Source organism: Schistocerca nitens, chromosome 11, assembly GCF_023898315.1.
Source record: "Schistocerca nitens isolate TAMUIC-IGC-003100 chromosome 11, iqSchNite1.1, whole genome shotgun sequence".
Classification (NCBI taxonomy): Eukaryota; Metazoa; Arthropoda; class Insecta; order Orthoptera; family Acrididae; genus Schistocerca; species Schistocerca nitens.
This window is the reverse complement of record NC_064624.1, coordinates 10,469,716-10,491,213: the sequence shown is the minus strand read 5'-3', so window position 1 is coordinate 10,491,213 and position 21,498 is coordinate 10,469,716. Positions and strand designations below refer to the sequence as shown.

General features: G+C 43.8%; 1 protein-coding gene across 1 annotated transcript in view; it reads left to right on the top strand.

The window, feature by feature from the left end:
• LOC126213342 (poly [ADP-ribose] polymerase tankyrase-1-like) overlaps positions 1-21,498 on the top strand; it is a 90,172-nt gene that overhangs the window by 48,424 nt on the left and 20,250 nt on the right. The window contains exons 2-3 of the mRNA XM_049941040.1: positions 12,255-12,825; positions 18,097-18,309. Of these exons, the coding sequence (XP_049796997.1) occupies positions 12,266-12,825; positions 18,097-18,309 (773 nt within the window). The 5' untranslated portion in view covers positions 12,255-12,265. The remainder of the gene's footprint in view (positions 1-12,254; positions 12,826-18,096; positions 18,310-21,498) is intronic.

The following is a 21,498-nucleotide window of genomic DNA, read 5'->3' as shown; positions in this document are numbered from 1 at the left end:
TAATATCAGATGGGACCTACTTCTTTGTGAATCTGGAAAAAACCAGTTTGCACTCAAGCCGAATTATGCATTTTAGTATGGTTTACGAAATCCGATGCTCTTTGGAGTACCCCCTGATGCCCTGTTTCTTTTATGGTGTAATGTAAGCTCTCTTAGTGCTTCATACACACGAACATGCGGGCTCCCTACACCATTGCAGTTGCACACGCACAATAATGCCTGTTTTCCTGGCGCTCTCTGGCAATTGGTAAATCGAACCTATTTCTAACAATCTCCGGGTAGTGTTGCGAACGGTGGTTAGAAAACTTACTTTAAAAGTAAATTTCTTTTTACGCAAGATGAATTATGTTACGTGTGAGAAAGTGGGATGGATATCTAAATCATAGAGCGTTCGAAACTGAACAGTTTGAGGACCAGGCACTTACAAGAATTTCGAGCCGAGACATTTATGTCACAATTTTAAATTTACGGGCACATTTGTGTGATGTGTCTTAAACTATAACACACGCAAAAAAAGATCAATATTACATTTGAAAGCTTAGCTTCTGTTGTAGCGTGTTAACCTTAGAGACCAAAATTATATGTGAAAGCTTAGCTTTTCTTGTAGATATACGGTACTGTGTACATTAATGTAAACCGTTAACTCTTCCTCTTGCGTGTTCGCGCTATCTAACCAGTGATCTTGCTATTGGCTGACTATAACACGTGTCCTATGCTCTGAATAGCTGCTGTCATCGGCTGGCGAGATCTCGTGGCTTGAGACATGACTCGCTTACTAAAGGACATCGCAACCTCGGTGTCAACGCTCCGGAAACTAACGCGCTGTTTGGCGCAATTCGAATTTATACTTTCGTAATACGAAAATATGCAGCGTATATGTTGCTCCAAATCAAAGGTCTTTACAAAACTTCTCTCCTTTTTTTGTTAAAAGTCTCCAAAAATTCTCTGCCCCGTCTTTTTTTTCCGGGAAGTTCTGCGCGATTGTATAAAACGTTAACCATTCAAAGGATTGATAAGTTTTGCAGTTCCGAGGGAAAATCTACGGAAAACCTATTGTCACTTAGCACAGAAAAAGTGTATTTCCGCCCGGGAAAAAGCATATTTTTTAAACGGGATATCCGGGAGAAACCCGGGAATTTTTTTTCCTTGTCCCCGTATACACGCTGGGTAGTCTTGAAAAATAAATTCGCCGCGAAACGCGCCGTGCTGCTGGACTGCAGTGTTACGGTGTTGTTGCACATTAAAGCACTTTTCTGCACTAACTTTAACCTCACGCAGTTTACAAAATAATATTTTCCCATCAGTACTAAATAACTTCTCTCCAAATTCTCGAACACATCCTCACAACTTCACTGTCGGAGCACTTTGCTTTAGGCATGTTGAACAAGGCGAAGGCCGCAGTGCAAACTGCTTACTGGCAACGCCTGTGCGACTGCGATGATCATTACGGCAGAGGCCGCCATTGTTGGCTATGAGAGCGTATTGTGGACTCTGCGCAACAATGTTTTATGTTAGCGAAACGACTGTTGTGGTACACAGATTTTCTGCTACAGTCCTGAGAAATAAAGCTGTGTACTGATTTGTCTGTTGATCTTTTATAATAGTACCTTAAATATTGTCTCGTGAGCAAGATACGAGAAAAACGGTATATGCATTTTTGGTCAAAGGTGACGTAAATATGACCTAGTATATTAAAAGTTAGCCGCAAATTTTTTGAAATATGACTTTATGTGCACCATCAAAGTAAATTTTTCGACACTAAAATGCGTAGATTTGTGTATAAGTTGTTCTAAAATTCACCCTATATTTCCGAAAAAAATAGGACTTGTCATTAAAATCCTGGCCCTACTTATGAATATGCACTGCAATGCTGTGAAAGCAGACAGCATGTAAATACAGGTGTGTGTTTTGATTGTCAAGCCACCATACAAACAAAGAAACTTGGCACTCGATGGGTTGTGCTTGTGGTATATTCCGTTGTGCAGGGGCTGGTGTCCTCGAAGGAACAAGCTCCGCTAATCGACCACAACATGGGCAACCGACATACGAGTGATATTTGTGCTTCTGCAGAAGCAGAAGTGACGCAGGGCATTAGCACTGCGTCAGTGCTTTGTGTTTTCGAATCAGTTCACTCATTAACATGTACAACTGAAAACACTTGTCGCCGGCACGGTAGCGTAGCGTTTTCGGTCAGAAAGGCCGGTGGCTCTCTAATAAAGTAAAATAAAAACCTGAGTAAAGGAGTCAACGATCAACTTGAACGGATGTCATGTGACGTCCGACCAGACCAAAACGCAATGAACACCTCCGAACAAAAATAAAGAAACGAAAAAAGTGGTGAGCGTGACGGATTGCCGCCCTACAGGCCTGGGTTCGATTCCCCGCCTCATGACTCATGTTTGTAGTTGCGTCCAGCAGAGACAGTTCTCTCTCTCTCTCTCTCTCTCTCTCTCTCTCTCTCTGCAACTGGGGTAAACAAGACCGTTAGCCACTATGAGTATTTAAAGTGGGAAAACAGGTATCGTCCCTGTAGCTAACCTAAGGACATCGCACACATCCATGCCCGAGGCAGGATTCGAAATTGCCACCGTAGCAGCAGCAGTGCGGTACCGGAATGAAGCGCCTAGAACCACTCGGTCACGGCGGCCGGCTGTATCGTCCCTGTTCCCGATACCTGTAGTAGTGGCTAAAGGAAAGAACACCGGGGCGACGAGGTCGAAAGAACCCTCGTGAGCGAGACGGCTCCACGAAATCACTGAAACTTAGTCCTGTCATGAAATTGCAAGTGTTCCAGCAGCGACTAAATTGGCTGTCAGTTTTCTGGTTCACCTAATAGACTGGCAGCTAAACCTCAGCTGACTTTCTGCTCTTGTTCCGACCGCGGTCGGCATCAGGATCCGTCAAGTCTAGCCGGGGCGCCAGTATTAGACTAGTAACAAAAAGAAAAGAGGAAACCACAGGCCAAGAAAAAAACAGATGCGTCAAACGTCGCACATGTTGTCCTAGAACAACACGTTGAGAGGTAGTCTGTTACCGCACGCAGTGAGCTGAGAAACTGGCGAGAACTACTCGTGCTGCAGCTCCTGACACGAGAACAGTTACACAGGAAACGCTACGGACACAGCTATGAATGGTCTAACCCCGTGATTGAGACAGAGATCGATATGAAATACTATACACAATGTCAGTTGGAACCTGCCCAGGGAGGGGTGGTTTAGATTGCTATTCCCGAAATGCGGTTCTACCACCAACGTGCTGTCCCGTGCTCGCCCTATTGCGTCCTGTCTGAATTACTACTTCTGGGCACACCCAGTGTTTCCGTTTCTCTACAACAGAGTTCTCCAGCGTGTGGTCAGCCATCCACAGGGGTCACAAAATCACAGGGCTCGCTGCCGCAGTATCGACTAAAGTTCAATCGCTTCAAATTGTACAACCAGAATTGTCTCGTGAGGATCATTGCTATGGTGTAAATGTCAAACGAAAATTTTGAAAAGTTTTCGCGAAAGCACATTGTAAAGCCACACAGGTTCAACTGCAGTAGTAGTAAATATGAGTGTAGTTATACCTGTCGATGAGTTGCAACACGCAGAGACTTGCAGCGGTGAGAAGTGATGCGACGTCCGTCCAACTCTGCCGGCAGCTGCGGCTGGGGGGCGCCGAGGCGGCAGAGTCCTGTGCAGACTGTGTTCTCCAGTCCAGCCGTGGCAGAGGGCAGCTGCAGGCCAGCGCCTCGTGCAGTGCTCACAACTCGGGCTTCCGCGCCGATCCTCTACTGTGGTAGCGAAATGACGCGGAAACGGAAATACTCGTGGACAGCGAGAGACACGTATATTTCATACAAGCTCACGTGCAAGACCCCACACCACTGTTACTGGAATGCGTGTCGGTAACCATGCTTAAAACCAAACTGAACTCAATTCTTTAGAAAATCAGAATTACAATCTCACCAAAGTTACTTAAAGGAAATAGGAAGCCTTCAAATAGCCTACTCTCATAGTACGCGAGTTACAACAATTGTTTTGCCACGAATATGTTTCTCATTATTTTATTGCAATGAACCACAGTCAACAACGGGCTTTCCAGTGATTCTCAATTTGCTGGTGCTCAGAAACGGCGTATATACATGTAAGCTTGAAATGAATGCCAATATGGCGCCTCACAACTCTGTAATGAGTGGACACGGCGTGCGTGTGACGTAGGTGGCGTTGTGCCATCTCATTGGTCAACGCTCAGAGTATCTGACGTGCCAGATACTGCTCTGCACGCTCGGAAAGACTCCAGAACGTGCTATTCCACGCTATGACGTCAGAAACTCTGCACGCTCAACGTTGGGGTGCACGGTCCGTGTGCCGACGGCTGTAGGGACGCCGGCTGGCTTTCAACGCGAGCTGGCTCGACTAGCGCCGACCGGAGACTCTTCCGTCACACGGGATATCGACATCGGCGATGGAAGGACTCCACGGCCCACAAACAGTAGATGGGTAGGATTGACAGCAGCGAGAGGAGCCGTGAAGTGCAGCAGTCTCTGGGAAACGTTCTGCAGATGGCCTCGGACTGCAATGGACTCACCGTGTGTTGACGTAGTTTCTGTTCCCCTAGCGCTGTGATTTGATCGGGATCGCCACAAAATTGTCGTTGTTTGTCGCCCTGTTCATTTTTCTTGTCGATTGTGATTACGTGGATTGAATCGTTGTGATTACGATGATGCTTCACAACGAATTGAAAAATCTTGTACAGAAAACTAGTGCAATTATTTGTAATGAAATATACCAAACACATTTGCAATTAATGAAAAATGATTTCGTCTTTTGAAAAGAAATGAAAGAACCAACCCACTCCCTGCGTGAATACTACGGGTCCCGTAATACGAAAACATAGGGCTAATAAAAGTTCAATTTATTTTGTATTAAAAGTTACGTAATTTCTTGTTTAACATAAATTCTGGATTGATTGTTTTATCACAAATACTCGGTGTTAACGATGAATAAAAACAAAATCTGTAAACTGGTATGAGAAACTCGGATAAATTCGAATAAATATCTACTTATTTACAAACTGACGAAGTGTCACCTCGGTAAAGCTAACAAAATTCACTTCTGAGTCTCGCGTGCAGTAAATTACGCGAAACATGTTTTGCTGTAGGAATGCACCTATAAATAGGATAATTCGCTTCATTCCGTAAAAAATACTAAAACAATTTATTAAATAGTAATGTAAAGTATAGCAGCGTACATCCTTTTTAACAAGAAAGGTGTTTGTCCTTCCCTACTTTCAAACATGAGTTCTGAACACTGAAGACGGCTCAGTTGACTGGAACTGCTATCTGAAGATTCGTCGAATTCGTCTCGGTTAATGACTACAAACCTAAAATGAAATTCATAAATTGCGACTTGAAGGCGTGAGTGTGCGACGTGAGGAGAGTCGGCGACGCCCTGGAGGGCAGCGGTGTCCAGCCTGGAGTCCAGCAGGAGGAGGGAGGGAGGGACTCGTCCTGTGAGCCACCCTCTGTGTACGGGGGGGGCGTCTCACGAGTCTGCTAAACTCTGACGAAAGAACGCAACATTTTTTGTTGCGCTTTCGTAAGTGTGATTATTCCGAAGGTGGCGTGAAGAATTTCAACGGTGCACATCGTACAGTTCACAGAATTGGTCAGTGTACCGAATGCGACTGAAAATGGAGAGAAAGTTTCGTGCTGTTGTTAAACTTTTTCTTTCATTAGGAGGATTGGGCTGCCGCACAAATCAAAACAGAATTGGATCGAGTTCCCGCGGAGTGTGCAGCATCACTGAACACACGGTAATGCAGGGGCGCCGAATAAAAGTAGAACTGCCCAGACGGTATGCGTTTCAAGTGTGTGTGTGTGTGGTGTCCTACACGGGTAATGGGGTATTTCAGCGTTTACGGCAATTTGTATTGAATGATGGTCATTTTACGCGCTTAACATGCTTCTTTTCCTCTTTAGTATCAGTATTGTTCTATAGAAACGGAAATAAAATTTGAATCATGTGAAAGTCCTTCTGTCGTAATGCTAATTGACCTCTTGTTTTGGAGTTTACGGTTTGGAAAATGGGTTGCAAATGAGTAGTACCATACTGTAGAAATACATCTACAAAAACTCCTGAAAAGTTGTTTCCGAGTGTTCCAGAGAAGGAGAAGATGCGTAAAATGTGGTTTTCACTGTACCGGCAAATTGCCACCATGTTGACGCACGAGTTCCCTATTTTAATGAAAAACGTTTTGCACTGTGAAGTTACCATCGATATACCGCAGAGATAAACTTTCACACTTTTGCGAGAAAGGACAGCGGCATTCCACGAAATTTAACTCGTAGTCAAAATTGTCGTTTTTCCAACTACACTTAAGTTAGTTGGTAGCTCAGTTCTTAGAGCGGTATACCATCAAATTTTAAGAGTTGTATACCATAGGTCGCCGGTTCGAATCTAACAAGAAAGAATATTTTCACTTAAGTGTGAAAGGATTCGACAGACCTGTCGTATGGTAGCCAAATCACTATTAGAAAACTTCACCACAACGATCAGACACAGAATGTGATGGCTTTCTCCTTGCTGTTTACATGTGCCTAAAATTGCAATCTCTCTTCACACACACACGTCACGTTCATAAATATACTTTGCAGATTGTGGCCACACACTTTTCACTTCATTAGAAAGAATGTTTTTATCTTGTTACTGTCTAGCTATGATCCTTACTGTTTAACCGTTTGAGGTTTCATCGTCTTATATGAAAGATGAAGCAAGTTTGCTTCAGACACTGACGTTACCTTACACTCACAAACATCACACCCCTAACGTTTGTTACCTGCATCTTGTACACGCTTCATATCTCTCCGTATGACCTCATCGCCGTACTGTGGGCGTATGGTGATTTCTCAACTACTAGCAGTTAATTCCAAAAACCTGAGTTCCGGGTTCGCGAAGTAAATGCATTTAGCCTTTGTTGTCCGTTTCTCAAACTAAAGCTGTAAATAACACATCCCACCATCCAAACAACTACTGCAATCAGTTCGTGCTAGCGGTATTTTGGTGTAAAACTTTCAGGAATACGTGACCCTTACAGGATTCGAAGCTGCGACCTCTTTGCCGTCTGTCCGTTGCCCACCGAGCGCGTGCGGCTGCGGTCTCTGGCGAGTGCCTTCAGTGAAGGAAATCAGCTCAGGGGTTTGCCGAGAACAGTTCTATTGTGCTTCGGGGGTCGTGGCTCGCGACTTGTAGTCGACAACCTGGTTACAACATACCGACTCGTTTGGCAAACTCACACATTTCCTTAGTTTTGAGCGATATTAATGATGCTACAAACTGGAGAGAGAGAGGAATATCGGTCGTTGCACATACCGCCGCTCTAAATGGGTGGAACATAAACGCATCAACTTTGGCAAGGTTTCCACTTCAGTGTCCACACAACTCCTTTCTATTGTTACTTAGAAGTTGTAATTGCTGCTCCCATCACTACGTAGCGGAAGTAGCCCGTAAGAACGTCTTAACTTGGGCTAACACACACCCTGTAACGCACTGGAACCTTTGTGTTACTCCTAGTCCGTGACGTCAGGAGAGCTTTAGACTTTCAGCCAATAAAGGAGTGTTTTCGGTCATATGCCCAAATCTTGACATTTAAGGATCTTTAATCTTTAATTACGCAAAAGTAACTTTTTGCTAGGGTATTGAACGTAAATGCCATTTGAATGTTACAAGAAATGGGAATAGCAATAATCCAAAGGATACTTTCAGGATGGAGGAGTAGCAGCCTGGTGGCCGTGAAGAAGCTGTGGCCGATGTGGGTGCCGCGGCAGCTCACAGTCGAGAGAAAGCCCATCCGGCACCACATTTCGGCTCACTGCCTGCCGACCGTAAACAGCACTGCTCCAGACTCTTTATGCCGACTCGTGGCTGTTGAGACACGGCCTACCCACCAGAGTCGAAGCAGCCATCAAAACAGTGGACAAAGGCTGGCGAAAGTGCACCGAAGGAGAAGCCAAAGGCCACTTCGTCAGCTGGTAAGGTTACGGCCACTGATCTTGGACTTCGCAGGCAAAAATACTCACGCGTTACTTGGAAAAGGGCAGAAACAGAAGTGGACTCCATTATTCTTCATTGTTGGATCGTTAGAAATTTGCATTGGCACGTCCTTTCACCAGGATAATGCACAGTCCCACACATGAGCGGTAACAACGGCCAAAGTGCAGGAAATGGGCTCCTAAACCACTCTACACGAGACGCAGGCTCAACTCACCTGCTGTTACGTAACTTGAAGCTGTCTTGCTGGGAACAAATTTTCATCGAATGAGCAAGTGATAGCTGCAGTCAACAAGTATTTTTCAGAGTTTGACATGACCTATTTTTGTGATGGATGAAAAAGGTGGTAGATTGCTGGACCGAGCGTATATGCTTCAAAGGAGACTGTCGAGAGGTTAGTTGAGCTGTTTACGACAAAAAGTTTTTCTCGCCTTTTTTTTTTTTACCAGACTTTTGGAATGACCCTCGTAGGAGGTGCTCCTTAAGTAAGGTGTGACTGTTATTTCTTCATTGCTAAAATACAGTATGACGCAGAGAAAAGTAACGCGTGTAAGTGTGAGTGAAATGAAGTGAAATTACAGAAGCGAGGAACTAAAATAAAAATCACACGTCGTTAGATCCGGCCTACGTGGTGGCCATGAATGTTTGCTGACAGCTAGGTCCTCAGTGAAGACATCGTGGACTCGTTCCAGCAATACCTTAGACGTGTGGCATGTTGCCCCGTCATGCTATAAGCAGCAGTATTGTCTTCCATGTTCGGTGAGCTGAGCACAGAATGTATCAAAAGTTTGTTGAGGGTCGTGTCAAACAGTCCAGTAATGCACGTTCCTGTTACACCGCGCCAAGTGCAGACGTTTTCATCGTGGAGTGGTTGCTGACAAACTATATTGGGGTTCTCTGTTGCCCAGTACCTCGTGTTCTGTGAATTCACGTGGCCAGAAAGGTGAAACCATGCTGACAGTCACTGCGATATAATGGAAAGGGTCTAACAAACCATCGTCGATGTTACTGAAAAGCCGCCTTCAGTAACGTAAACGTTTGACTAACATCCTCCACTAAATGTTCCACAACCCACACACGACACTGCTTCAGATTAAAGCTCTTCAATATCTGGCAGGAACTCCTACTCAAGTGCACCTTTTGGAACAATTTACGTGTAGACCTCTTTGGACTCTGAACAATTACTCAGCAAGTGTCTGCGGTAACTTCTGGGTGTGACAACTGAAGGAATTCTCCGTCGTTCTACGTTTTGCACAGAGCCGTAGGTGCGCGTGTTTTTATACAGGCTCTGTATTTCTCTCTCTGCTGGTAGTCGTCTGTCCAGGTACTTGACTCGAAAATTTCGCCAATTGCTTAACCGAACCTGTCTTCACATATGATTCCACAATTTATTTCTTCGATAGTGTCATTTTGCAGACCGAAAAGCTCGTCTGACTTCAATGATGAAATAAACTGAAATGCTGACAGAAGAATTCTAGCAATTGATGATTTGGTTATAACAGTTGTAAACATTACACTAGTTATTCTTCCACCTTTTCCGTTATGTCATTTCTTTCCCGCGTAGTGTAAGCCGTACCACCAAGAGCAAAGTCAGGAACAATAGTGGTACATTCAGCGAATATACGCTAATGAACAGTGTTTGCAAATGAACAGTGAACAGCAATCTGATGAATAATGTCCGTCTTTGATTTGTATTATTTAAAATCATACTTGACGCTTACAAGGATTTCACTGTTTTTAACAGCTTTTAGTCATAGGTTGATATTGGCGACACCTGTTACTGGTGTGGCTTAGCCAGGTAAATGTAAGCAAGGGTTATAGGTGCTAAACTGCGAAAAAAATACAATTATTTTCATGAGACGGCCGTACCTGTTTATTTATTAATAATTTGTCAAATTGTGGTTTTGTTTTTGAGATAAAAGTAACCAACTCGTTTCCTAATGGAAGCCTATTTCTGGTCTTAGTTTTCATGTTCACCAATGAAGAGTGCTAACTTCTATAGCTAGGAAGTCGTGAATGGCACTAAGAATTCTAAAGCTTCGCTCTCCAGCTGTGGATATTCGTATTTGCTCTTCATGCAGAACACGTGAATCTTCTACGAATTAAATTTTGTTGCAAGCATGATGTCCAAAGCAAAGACTGTTTGTCATCTTCGTGTTCAGATCGCCAAGTTGTACTGACATAGCTGCGAAAGGATTTCTCATCCATCTATGCCCACTGTTAGCTTGAGAGTTCAGTTCCGGAAAGTAAATTAATAGTTTTTCTCCAAAGTTAGTCAAGCTGTGCATCGTGCAAGGAATGTGAGAACTCACACCACCAACTGGCCCACTTCTCTCTGACAGTCTTCTGAAAGTAAGGGACAGACTGAAACAGTGCCTTCTGTAAGGACGTTGACCACAAACGGAGTTTTGCCAGGACTGCTTAGATTTTATCCTTCACCTTTATATTCGTTTTCTTCTCTCCCTTGTAGGCTCTATTCTGTAATATTTAGGTGATTAAAATGATCTGCGAGAAATACTAACTTCACTAGTGAAACAGGATCACAGAAATAATTCAAATAAAAAGATTTGGAATCTTGTTTTAATGGTCTTAAAATTCAGCATCTAGTTCCAGAATTCGTCAATACCTCTCCTTTGGGAAGCTACCAAATCTGAGGAGATTCTGATGGTTCTAAACAGTCGTTTGCAACACTTTATCTTTAATTGACTTCAGAGCTTTGATCACTTTCTTTAAGCACGTCTTTCAGATCAGGAGGTAAAACCGTGGCTGCCAGAGCCTGTTGGTGGAGAAAGCACTGTGTCCATGATACATTTGGCCTTACTGATTTAACTTCACAACGAGCCCGCTTCTGCTATCAGAGACGGCTTTACCACTTTCGGTACAAATGGCGATACATTTTGTCCAATCTCGCAGTTGCATGTCATGCAAACACCAGCCAGTAGTGCTGGCAGGAAGTGCGTTACAAAATATTATCTCCTGTGATTCTTTAATCTGCTTCTAACTGCGCAAATTGCACAAACTGTGCACGGTCTGAAACATCAGTAGATTCATCAAACTGCAAAACAATTTGTGGGCTACTCGTTAAGTTTTTGACTAATCGTTCTCGAATGTCAGAGGTCACAGTATACGTTTTAGCACATTTGCCTCTTGCTTGCCTAACACAGTTTCAAACATATCCGGGGCTGCTAGCAAAATAAGATTCTCAGAATGTGTGTGCAGCTTCCCTGTCAGAATGCAGGTCGGTAAGAAATACATCAGTGGGAAAGTATGAAATACTGAGATATCATGCCTGACGTTAATAAGTGAGTAGTGAGACATCTGTTGCATAGTTTCATGTATTAGCATATACAGTGATATAGTGACTCAATAGAATGTGAGTGGGAGAAAAGTAAGAATTTGTGGTGTTAAAGTAACTGGAATAAATACTGCCCAGCTATTTGACCCCTAGTTTAAACGACTACCGTTAACACCTAAAGTAGAAATTATAAACTTGAAATGTGGACTATAAGTGACAGTTTGATCTGTGGAATCAGAACTTGTAATTGAGAAATAATAGAAATGAAAACCTGTTGGTGTTAAGAGAATAGTTTCCTGTATTGTTGCTGTCTGACATCAGTAATAAATTGATAGCCCGTCTCAGCTAACTGGAAGAGAGAATTCTCTACGAATTGCTAAGAGTTCACCAGTTGACGGTTCGGTGTTGTCTTGCTGGAATCTGTCCGAAATGTCGGAGGATTCAGTCTGGGTGCCACAGCAACCCCGTAGAAGTGTGCCATTAAGTCACCCCCAACTCTTGTAGCAGATTGTCTGTCCACTGTGTGAGGCAGCTCCTACAAGACTTGCAGAAATAGCTGTAAAAAGCAGAGCAATACACATATGAAGGGTAAAGTCTTTCTTTCTGTAAATAACTAGAGAGATTGGGACAGTTACTATCTCCGTTTCGAAAGACATCGTGATAGAGCAACCCTACTCTATGGAAAGAAGTTGGGGATTGAGGTCTGCACCCCTTCTGAAGACACGTTGTCCAAAATCAGGGTGCTGCAACAGTATGGGAAATCTCGAAAGCTGTGCTCTTGGTAGAGTTTTAAGCAGACAGGATATCGTGACATTGTAATGGATCACTGGAGGACAACATTTACCAACTGTTGTTGTACAGGTCTGCACGTGTGTCGTACGAGTGTCGAGGGTGCCGTGTAAGGTGGGCTCGGTGGCGCCGTGTTTCAGGACGTTCCACCATGTCGGCAGCTGCTGAGGTTCAGAGGACGGCGGCCGTGGACCTGGGCGCCCTGCTGGACGCGGGCGACGGCGCGGTCGTGACGCTGGTGGCGGGAGAGACGCGGCTGGCGGCGCACCGCGCGGTCCTGGAAGAGAGGAGCCCCGTGTTCCGAGCCATGTTCCAGCACGACACGCTGGAGGCCAGCTGCGGCGAGGTCAGAATCGCTGACGTGGAGGGCCCCGTCCTCAGGCAGCTGCTGTCTTACATGTACACCCTGCAGGCACCCCAGCTGACCGACACGGCCCCGGAGCTGTTGACGGCAGCCGACAAATACGGCCTGTCCGCCCTGAAGGCTGCCTGCGAACAGCAGGTGGCGGCGCAGCTGGAGGTGGAGACGGCGGCGGCTGCAGCTGTGCTGGCGGTGAGGCACTCGTGCCCCAGACTAACTGCGGCCGCCGTCCACTTCATAAGGTCTCAAACACACAAAGTAATGGCGACGCAGGGCTGGGCAGACGCCGTGCTCGAGTACCCGAAAGACATCGTCGAAGTCAGTCGGCTGCTTGGTGAGCCACCAGCCAGGTGAGCCTGGGGCAAGACTTTATTCTGTCTTTAACAATAGTGTGTGTGTGTGAGTGAGTGTGTTGTGACTGTCTCTCCGTATAGCTCACAATGCTGTCATTGTCCTGTCATGACTGGCTAATCAAAGCTTCATATCCAGATCTTTTTGTTAGCGATTATGTTAAGTAAACAAATCATAGAGGGGATAATTTCAATGGTTAAGGAATCTGTCTACATTTGATTAGTTCTCTTATATAGCATGTGTAGAGCCCACTCATGTAGATTTTGGCATCAAGCCTTTGAACAACAAGAGATCCTTTGATAGCGTTCCCAGCAAGTGAGACTACTGCTGTGGGCACAAAACGGACACAGTGACGGGTGCAGTTTGTAGCCGACCAGATGAATGCTCGTGGTGTGATGTTTGGGCAGCTTTACTAAAAGTAGCCATCACTTGTTCGGTACCACTGCTGCAGTTGACACTAGGATAGCTCCAACTGGCATCATGCTGCATAATGAGAAGTTGAACATTATTATGTATGTTGCTCAGCGCCAGAATCATTTTAGCATTCTGTGACACGTCGAGGAGGACAGCAACGTATTCAGTTTCGCATTTCTGTTGTACCCGTGTGGCAGATACTGACCTGGCACAACTACGCACAGTAAAGCATAGCACTGTCGCAACACGAGTGCCACACTGACGCCTCGCAGTGTGCATTCAGTGGCCGAGGCGGCTCTCCAGAGCTGACGGCCAGACCTGGGCACAGGTTGATTGTGAAAGCTGCGACTGCCAGCTGCTGCGCGAACATCCCGTGAGGTGCTGACGTAGGTGACGGCCTTGGAGCACTACTGACTATTGCGGTAAAGGTCTGTCCCACAAGCATAGAATGGCTACTCAGAAGTGCGATGTGTCAGTCGGGGTAATCACCGTCTGTGCCACAGCGTGCGTCCGACACGGTATAGTACAGAACGGTAGTAATTGGCTTCCATTTCCTCAGTATATGTGTGCAATAGGCCATCAACTTCAGTACAAAACTTATTTTGCTACCCCCAAACAGTACAGTGGTGGTATAACTTAAAAGGCACACCACATGAAATATGCCAGGCTCCAGAGAGTAGCATATTGTTGTGTGTGCAGTAAACATCATCATCTAAGCACAGGGGCTTCCCAGACACAACGTGACCAAACAACAAACCGCGATGCTGCTGCGGTCGCAGGTTCGAATCCTGCGTCCGGCGTGGACGTGTGTGATGTCCTTCGGTTAGTTGGGTTCTTGTAAGTCAAGGGGACTCATGACCTCAGATGTTCAGTCCCATAGTGCTGAGAGCCACTTGAACCAAACAACAAAAGAATAATGCAGTAAACAAGACAACATGGTCGCACACAGTGCTGGGCCTTCCAGCCACATTTCCTTCTCCCCTCTGTTCAGCCAACGCCTGGAATATGTGCTGCACGTTCCCCTTACAAACATGCAGGAACGGTGTGTATTTTTAGCTCACTTCAGTGCATGCTACAGGAGCGTGTGCCAAATGTATGTTCTTCTGTCTTCCTTGAAATCGTCTATGGCATTACCAGAGGCCACTCAGTGAATCCCACCACGTTTTCCTCTACTAGGGTACAGCAGATTTCATTTCATATCCCACCTGTTGGAGTCTGATATATCTCCCACAACGTCAATATTGATAAGATATTTTTGCTAGTCATCCGCATTAACTTACATTTCTCTACATTCGTAGCAAGCTGCTGTTCATCATATCTCTCTCTCTCCTTTTTTTTTTTTTTTTTTTTTTTTTTTTTTTTTTTTTTTTTTTCCTCCGTGAGTCTTCTGACCGTAGCACCTGCAACCTACGTGCTCAATTATTTTCTGGCTGTTTTTTAATCTGTGTCTTCCTCTACAGTGTTTGCTCTGTTTAGCTCTCTAGCACAATGGAAGTTTTAATAGTCCTATCATCCTATCCCTTGCTCTTATCAATATTTTCCATATATTCCTTTCCTTGCGAATTCTGTGGAGGGATCATCTCATTTATTACCTTACCAGTCCACCTAATTTTCAACGTTCTTTGTGGCACCACATCTCAAATGCTTCCATTCTCTACTCTTCCCAGTTTTCCCACAGTTCATGTGTCACTACTTTAAAATGTTGTGCTCCAGACGTACAATCCCACAAATTTCTTCCTCACATTAACGCCCGTGTTTGATACTAGTAGACTTCTCTCGACCAGAAATGCCATTTAACCTGTGGTACTCTGTTTCTTGATGTACTCCTTGCTCCCTCTGTCGGCGGTTGTTTTGCTGCGTAGGTAACAGAACTTCTTAATTTACTTTGTGGTCATCAAACGTGAAGTTAAATTCATCGCTGTTCTCATTTTCGCTACTTCCCATCACGCTTGTCTTCCTTTGATTTAATTTCGGTCCATATTCTGCATTCATTAGCCTGTTAATTCCATTCAGCGTGCCTTGTAATTCTTCCTAACATTCACTGAGGATGGCCATGCCATCAGTGGATCTTATCATTGATATCGTTTCATCTTGAATTTTAATTCCACTCTTGAACCTTCCATTTATTTCTGTCATTGCTTCTTTGGTGTATAGATTGAACAGTAGGGGAAAACGACTGTGTCCCTGTCTTCCACACTTTTTAATCCGAGCACTATGTTGTTGGTCTTCCAGTCTCATTGTTCCCTCTTGGCTCTTGTACATATTGAATGTTGTCTTCTTACAGCTTACCCTTAATTTTCTTAGGGTTTCATACATCTTTGACAAGTTGTCGAACGCATTTTCCAGGTTGACAGATGCTATGAACGTGCTTTGATTTTTCTTCAGTTGTGCTTCCATCATCAACAGCGACAACACAACTGCCTCTAGTGCTTTTACCTTTCCTAAAGTCAAATCAACTGACACTTTACACAACTTCAATTTTCTTTTCCATTCTTCTGTATATTATTCTTGTCAGCAACTTCGATCCATAAGCTGTTAAGCTAATGATGTGATAATTATCGCACTTGTCAACTGTTGCAATCTTTAGAATTGTGTGGATAATCTTTTTCTGAAAGTCAGTTGGTATATTGCCAGACTCACATTCTACACACTAATGTGAATAGTTGCTTTGTTACCACTTCTCCCAATCATTTTAGAAAATCTTATGGAATGTTGTATCTCCCTTTTACCTTATTTGATATTAAATTTCCTGAAGCACTTTTAAATTCTGACTAATAGTAGACCACCTATATTCTCCATATCGACTCCTGTTTCTCCTATTACAACATTAGCCAAGTCTTCCCCATCATACAGGAATTTCCTACTAACTGCTCTTTTCTGTGCATTTAACAGCTGCAGTCTTAATGTTACCATCTGTGCTTTTAATTTCACCAAAGTTTGTTTGGCTTTCCTATATGTTGAGTGCTCCCAACAACTGTTATTTCCACATTTCTTCTCTTTTTTGTGGCCATATTACCTTAGCTTCTCTGCACTTCCTATTCATCTCATTTTTAAGTGACTTGTTCGTCTGTATTTCTGAATTTCCCTGAGCATTTATGTACTTCCTTCATTCATCAAGTGAAGTATTTCTTCTGTTGCCCACGGTTTCTTTGCAATTATCTTCTTTTCTCCAGCCTCTGTGATTATTTTTCTTCTAGCAGTAGCCTGTACTGGAATCTTCCGTCTGTTTTGTCCAGCTTAATTTAACATGAAAATTGATGTTTGAGGAAGAAGTACATTACCTCTGCTATCAAGAGACATTACATGCATATATGGTTCTGTCTGCTTTAGTCAGAAGCTAATTTTGAAACAACTCTTTTGTAAGTTTTACAGTATAGCTGTAGTAATTACTGGCCATCATCTCCTTCATTCCCTCAGGCGTCAAAAAATACTGCATGTCAGTTATCCACTGTTAATCTAAATGGCAGTTTATCAAACAACTCCTGTGTATCTGTGACAAGCTTCATGTGTTTTTCATTGTACGAGGGTCGTTCAATAAGAAATGCCTAAAAATTTTTAAAAATGCCATTAATATACATAGACAGATGTCCTTGTTGGTGCCTCCCATTTGATGTTTTTGTGTGTGCCATTGCAGTTTCGAACCGTTCTGGCAGATGGCAGAGCGGTAGTACAGCGTCAAAATGGCGTCTGCATATGAGTTCCATTACAAGCAGCATGCTGCTATTGAGTTTTTGTGCGCAAGAAAAGAAACCGTCGTGAACATCCATAAACGTTTGTGTGCAGTGTGTGGCAATGCTGCAGTTGATAGCACAGTTGGGCAACGGGTGAAGAAAGTTGCACACTCAGGAAATGCAGAAACAAGCTCCACGATCAGCCACACTTGGGACGTCCTGCCGCAGCCGCTGCTCCAGACATGCTGAATCGTGCGGATGCCATTATTCGTGCCGACCGGTGCGTCAAACTTGACAATTGGCTCTATAGTTGTCGTTCAGCATTGGAAGTGGGTCTGCAATGATCAGGACTCTCTGCTATTCAGATAGCGGTGCTCGCGATGGATTCGATTAACGCTCACTGCGGGCTACATGATGCAAAGAAGGGCCATTTCATCTGAACTATTAGAGCGTTTTGAGACAGACGGAGACGCCTTTCTCTCACGGATTGTTACGGGGGACAAAAGCTGGGAGCACCACTTCGCGCCAGAAACAAAAAGGCAGTCCATGGAGTGGCGTCGCCCTCATTTGTGACAGAAGAAGAAATTAGAGACGAAACCCTCTGCCAGAAAAGTCACGGTGACAGTCTTCTGGGATTGTGATGGCGTCATTTCTGTGGTTGTGATGGCAAGAGGGTCAACTATCAATTCAGGGCCACATGAGAAGACTCACACGAGAAACATTTCCGACGTGTTCAATGGGACAAGAATCCAGCAGAAATCTTGCTCTATTATGATAATGCACGCCCACACACAAGTCCGAGAACCCGGGAACGCATTGCCCCATCCACGCTACAGTCTGGACCTGGCACCCTCGGACATCCATCTCTTTGGGCCGCTTAAAGATTTTCTACGGGGAACGCACTTTGAAGAGTACAAGTGTCAGTCTTACAGTGGACACGGGCAAGACGTGTCGATGTACGTCACCAAATTCTGACTCTTAACAATAAATACATTATGAGGAAAAAAAGTGGGGCATTACTTAATGAACGACCCTCGTAAGTTAACAGAACTTGACCGATTGTTCCCCTATGTCCCCCCTTCCCCCTGTTAGTGATACTCAGCTTCCGTACATTATGTTCCAAATAACCTCAGAAGCAAGTCACAGCTAGCTGACTTCAGCTGCTTCAAAAATTCTGCCCGGCAGTTGTGCTGTCAGTGCAGCACAGTCGCTGTCCCCTACGTTCGGGCTGTGGTTTGCGACCCACTCTGAACAGCCGCCCCCTGTTTGCAGTGCGGGCCGTGGCTCCAGCAGTCCCAGCACCGCCACTCGGCCACTCGGCGACCCCGGCCGCTCTCCTGCCGCGGCTGCCCGCCACGCTCCGCCGCCACCAGACGACGCGGCCGTCTCTCGCCTGCGGTGAGTGCTGCCGTCTTGTACACTCGGTGCCGCGCCAACCAAATGTTACACTAAAAACGTCTAATTTAAGCATTTTTGAAATTTTCGATAAAGCTGAGCTTACAATTGTCAGGAAAAATTATTTCTTCATTTTATATGTGTGTTTAATGTAACAGCTGCTGTTGATGGTGTTTCCGTATCTTAGAAATTAGTTCCGAAGGAAGTGGGCTAGGAGCCACTGTGTGTATTGCTATTCAACGAAACCTACATGCCACGTGAATGAGTATACAACTGTATGGAACTTCTCACAGGGAACCTCTTGAGTGCGAGATCTCACATTCAGTCTTCAGTGAGGCTCATTGGATATTATTAACAGTTCTGATGGGGGAATATATTAGCTGCTAATGTTTCACCATCTTCATGAGGACGGCTACAGAAAGTGAGTGTCCGTGATGTACAGACATAAACCTCCTATGAGACACACGTATTACACTTCGCAAAATAGACATCGTCGACATTAGAGAAATGTTCAGGACAGATAATTAACTTGAACGAGTACCAAAAGAAAAACAGCGCGTCCCGGTGGTCACAAAGCTTCACACCATCGAAATCGAAGGTGGACCTTAAACCGTGAAACTGGTCTTCCTTCGAGGTGCACGTTCAGATAATGCGATAATACGTTTTATAGGCACAGAACAAACAAAACATCTAGAGGCTGAATTTTCCAATGATACAAATCACAATGTCTCACTCCTTTCAGGAGGGATAGTTTGCTCTAAGGGAGTATGATTTTTATACGCAGACCAAGAACGATCAAAAGAAACTTGCTTTAACCAGCCATTGGTGAGAAGCAGTGCTCATACTACAGCTGTAGTTCTTACGCCTATTTCCCTGCTCTCGTTTGCTTTGAGGTAACTACTGCCTACTGCCCTTTGAACATGGCGCACACGAGAAAGAATCGTAGGGGGCAGAGCACCTCCAACTTCTCGCAGCACTATAGATTTCCAACCAATTTACCTACCAGATCAACACTCGACATAATTGTGTACTGCTGCGTTAAGCCATTGATATTACCAGAGTGAGATTTTCACTCTGCAGAGGAGTTGCAGAATTTGGAAGGTAGGAGACGAGGTACTGGCGGAAGTAAAGCTGTGAGGACAGAGTGCGAGTCGTGTTTGGGTAGCTCATGGTAGAGCACTTCTCCGTGGAAGAAAAAGTTCCCAAGCTAGTCTCGGCCCGGCACGCAGTTTTAATCTGCACTGGTAGTAGTTAACCTTGATATACATCTTGTGGAACTTACAATTCCCTCTTATCCCCTCTTTTATCCACTTTTATCTTCAGATCGCGGATGGTTGATGTTAAAAACAAATTCCTTACTGAATGATAGGACAAGTTTGTCTCATCTAGAAGCCTGCAGTTCACTGTGCATTGTCGAATCAATGCTTTATTTGAAATTTCGTTACCCGATTTCTTTCCATTTTGTAGCACTGATCAAACTATGCCAAGTAGTATAGGCGTTGGTATGGGACACCACATGTTTTTGACTTGAAAATATTTCGACGTGTTTTTGACTTGAAAATATTTCGACGTGTTTTTGACTTGAAAATATTTCGACGTGTTTTTGACTTGAAAATATTTCGGCGTGTTTTTGACTTGAAAGAAAATATTTCGGCGTGTTTTTGACTTGAAAGAAAATATTTCGACGTGTTTTTGACTTGAAAATATTTCGACGTGGTTTGTTTCTGAAGAAATATTTCGACGTGGTTTGTTTCTGAAGAAATATTTCGACGTTGTTTTTTTTTCTGAAGAAATATTTCGATGTGGTTTTTTTTTCTGAAGAAATATTTCCACGTGGTTTTTTTTCTGAAGAAATATTTCGACGTGGTTTTTTTCTGAAGAAATATTTTGACGTGGTTTTTTGTGAAAAAACGTTTCCACAAATTTTTTTGTAAAAATATTTTTGTCTGATAAAATTTCCACTTCAGTTTTCTGTTAAATATTTCCAATTTTCTTTTTAAAAATTCGCTGTTGGTCTTCAAGAAAACTGTATCGACAAGACTATTTTCATCATTTCCACATGTTTTACTCGTAAAAATATTTACATAGTTTCTGCATGAAAATTTTCCGCATCTTCCTACTGCAAATTTTAAAACATTTTGCGTAAAAGTGGTCGTCCCTTTGAACAAGTCTTTTTGCGCAGAGCAGAAGATGGCAGCCCCTTTTTGGCAGCCACTTTTTTGGGTAACCTTGGCGATTTTAAGTAAGGGCAGCGGTATGGCACGAACCTGCATCTTTTAGACGGAAAGACGGCAGCCACCTTTCTCCAACGACATTTTGCGTCCACCTTTTTGTGGCCACTTTCTTGAGATTTCCAGGCAGCGCTCAGTCGTCGCTCGGCAGGCATTTTTTCGTGGTCTCTGTTTAGCTACCACTTTCTGGCGAGCGCATTTTTGCAATGACTTTCTGCAACACGTGAAAATTTTAAATGGTGTCCACCCTTCAAAATCAGACAGTTGTGATGTGCATAAGTCACCTCAATTATTTACTGGTTGATAGGTGTCTCTTCAGTTATCTCTTTTATCTGTACCAACAATCAGTATCATCAATGCATTCTGTAATCTCGCGGAAAGCATAGCTGTATTCTGTTTATACATGTAGACTTTATTTCATTATTAATTGGTAACCCCCAGGGAAGTGTATCGATTATTCTGTATTCTCTTCTAAAGCCATAAGCTTATCGTAGTTACAGTTAAATTCCTTATCTATAGCTGTACTTACAAAGTTCTTTGTTTTCTTGTGTGTGGTTATTATATCATTGGTTATTATGACTTTGTCTTGTGAACCATGTACCAGCTCGGCCATTGTTTCCATATTCAAAACCTTTAGCACTACGGTAGTTAAGAGTGAAGCCTTGTAATTTTGGTAGTCTGTTTACCTCTGTACATTTTGTATGCACAACTTTTTGGTCCTGTTCCTATCCATTCAATACCGTAATCATCTTTACCAAACTCGTCAGTCAATTCACAAAGTGTGCAACCCGTTTCTACAATATTCGTACCATCGTCAAGATAAACAACAGTGTCGGTGTCGTAGGACACAATTTTATCACCTAATCTATTGAGCATTTCGTACGGCCTCATACTAGTGTTAGAAGTGGTGATGGTGGACACAAATAGGTTGGTACTTAAACAATCTTAGACATCGTACTGA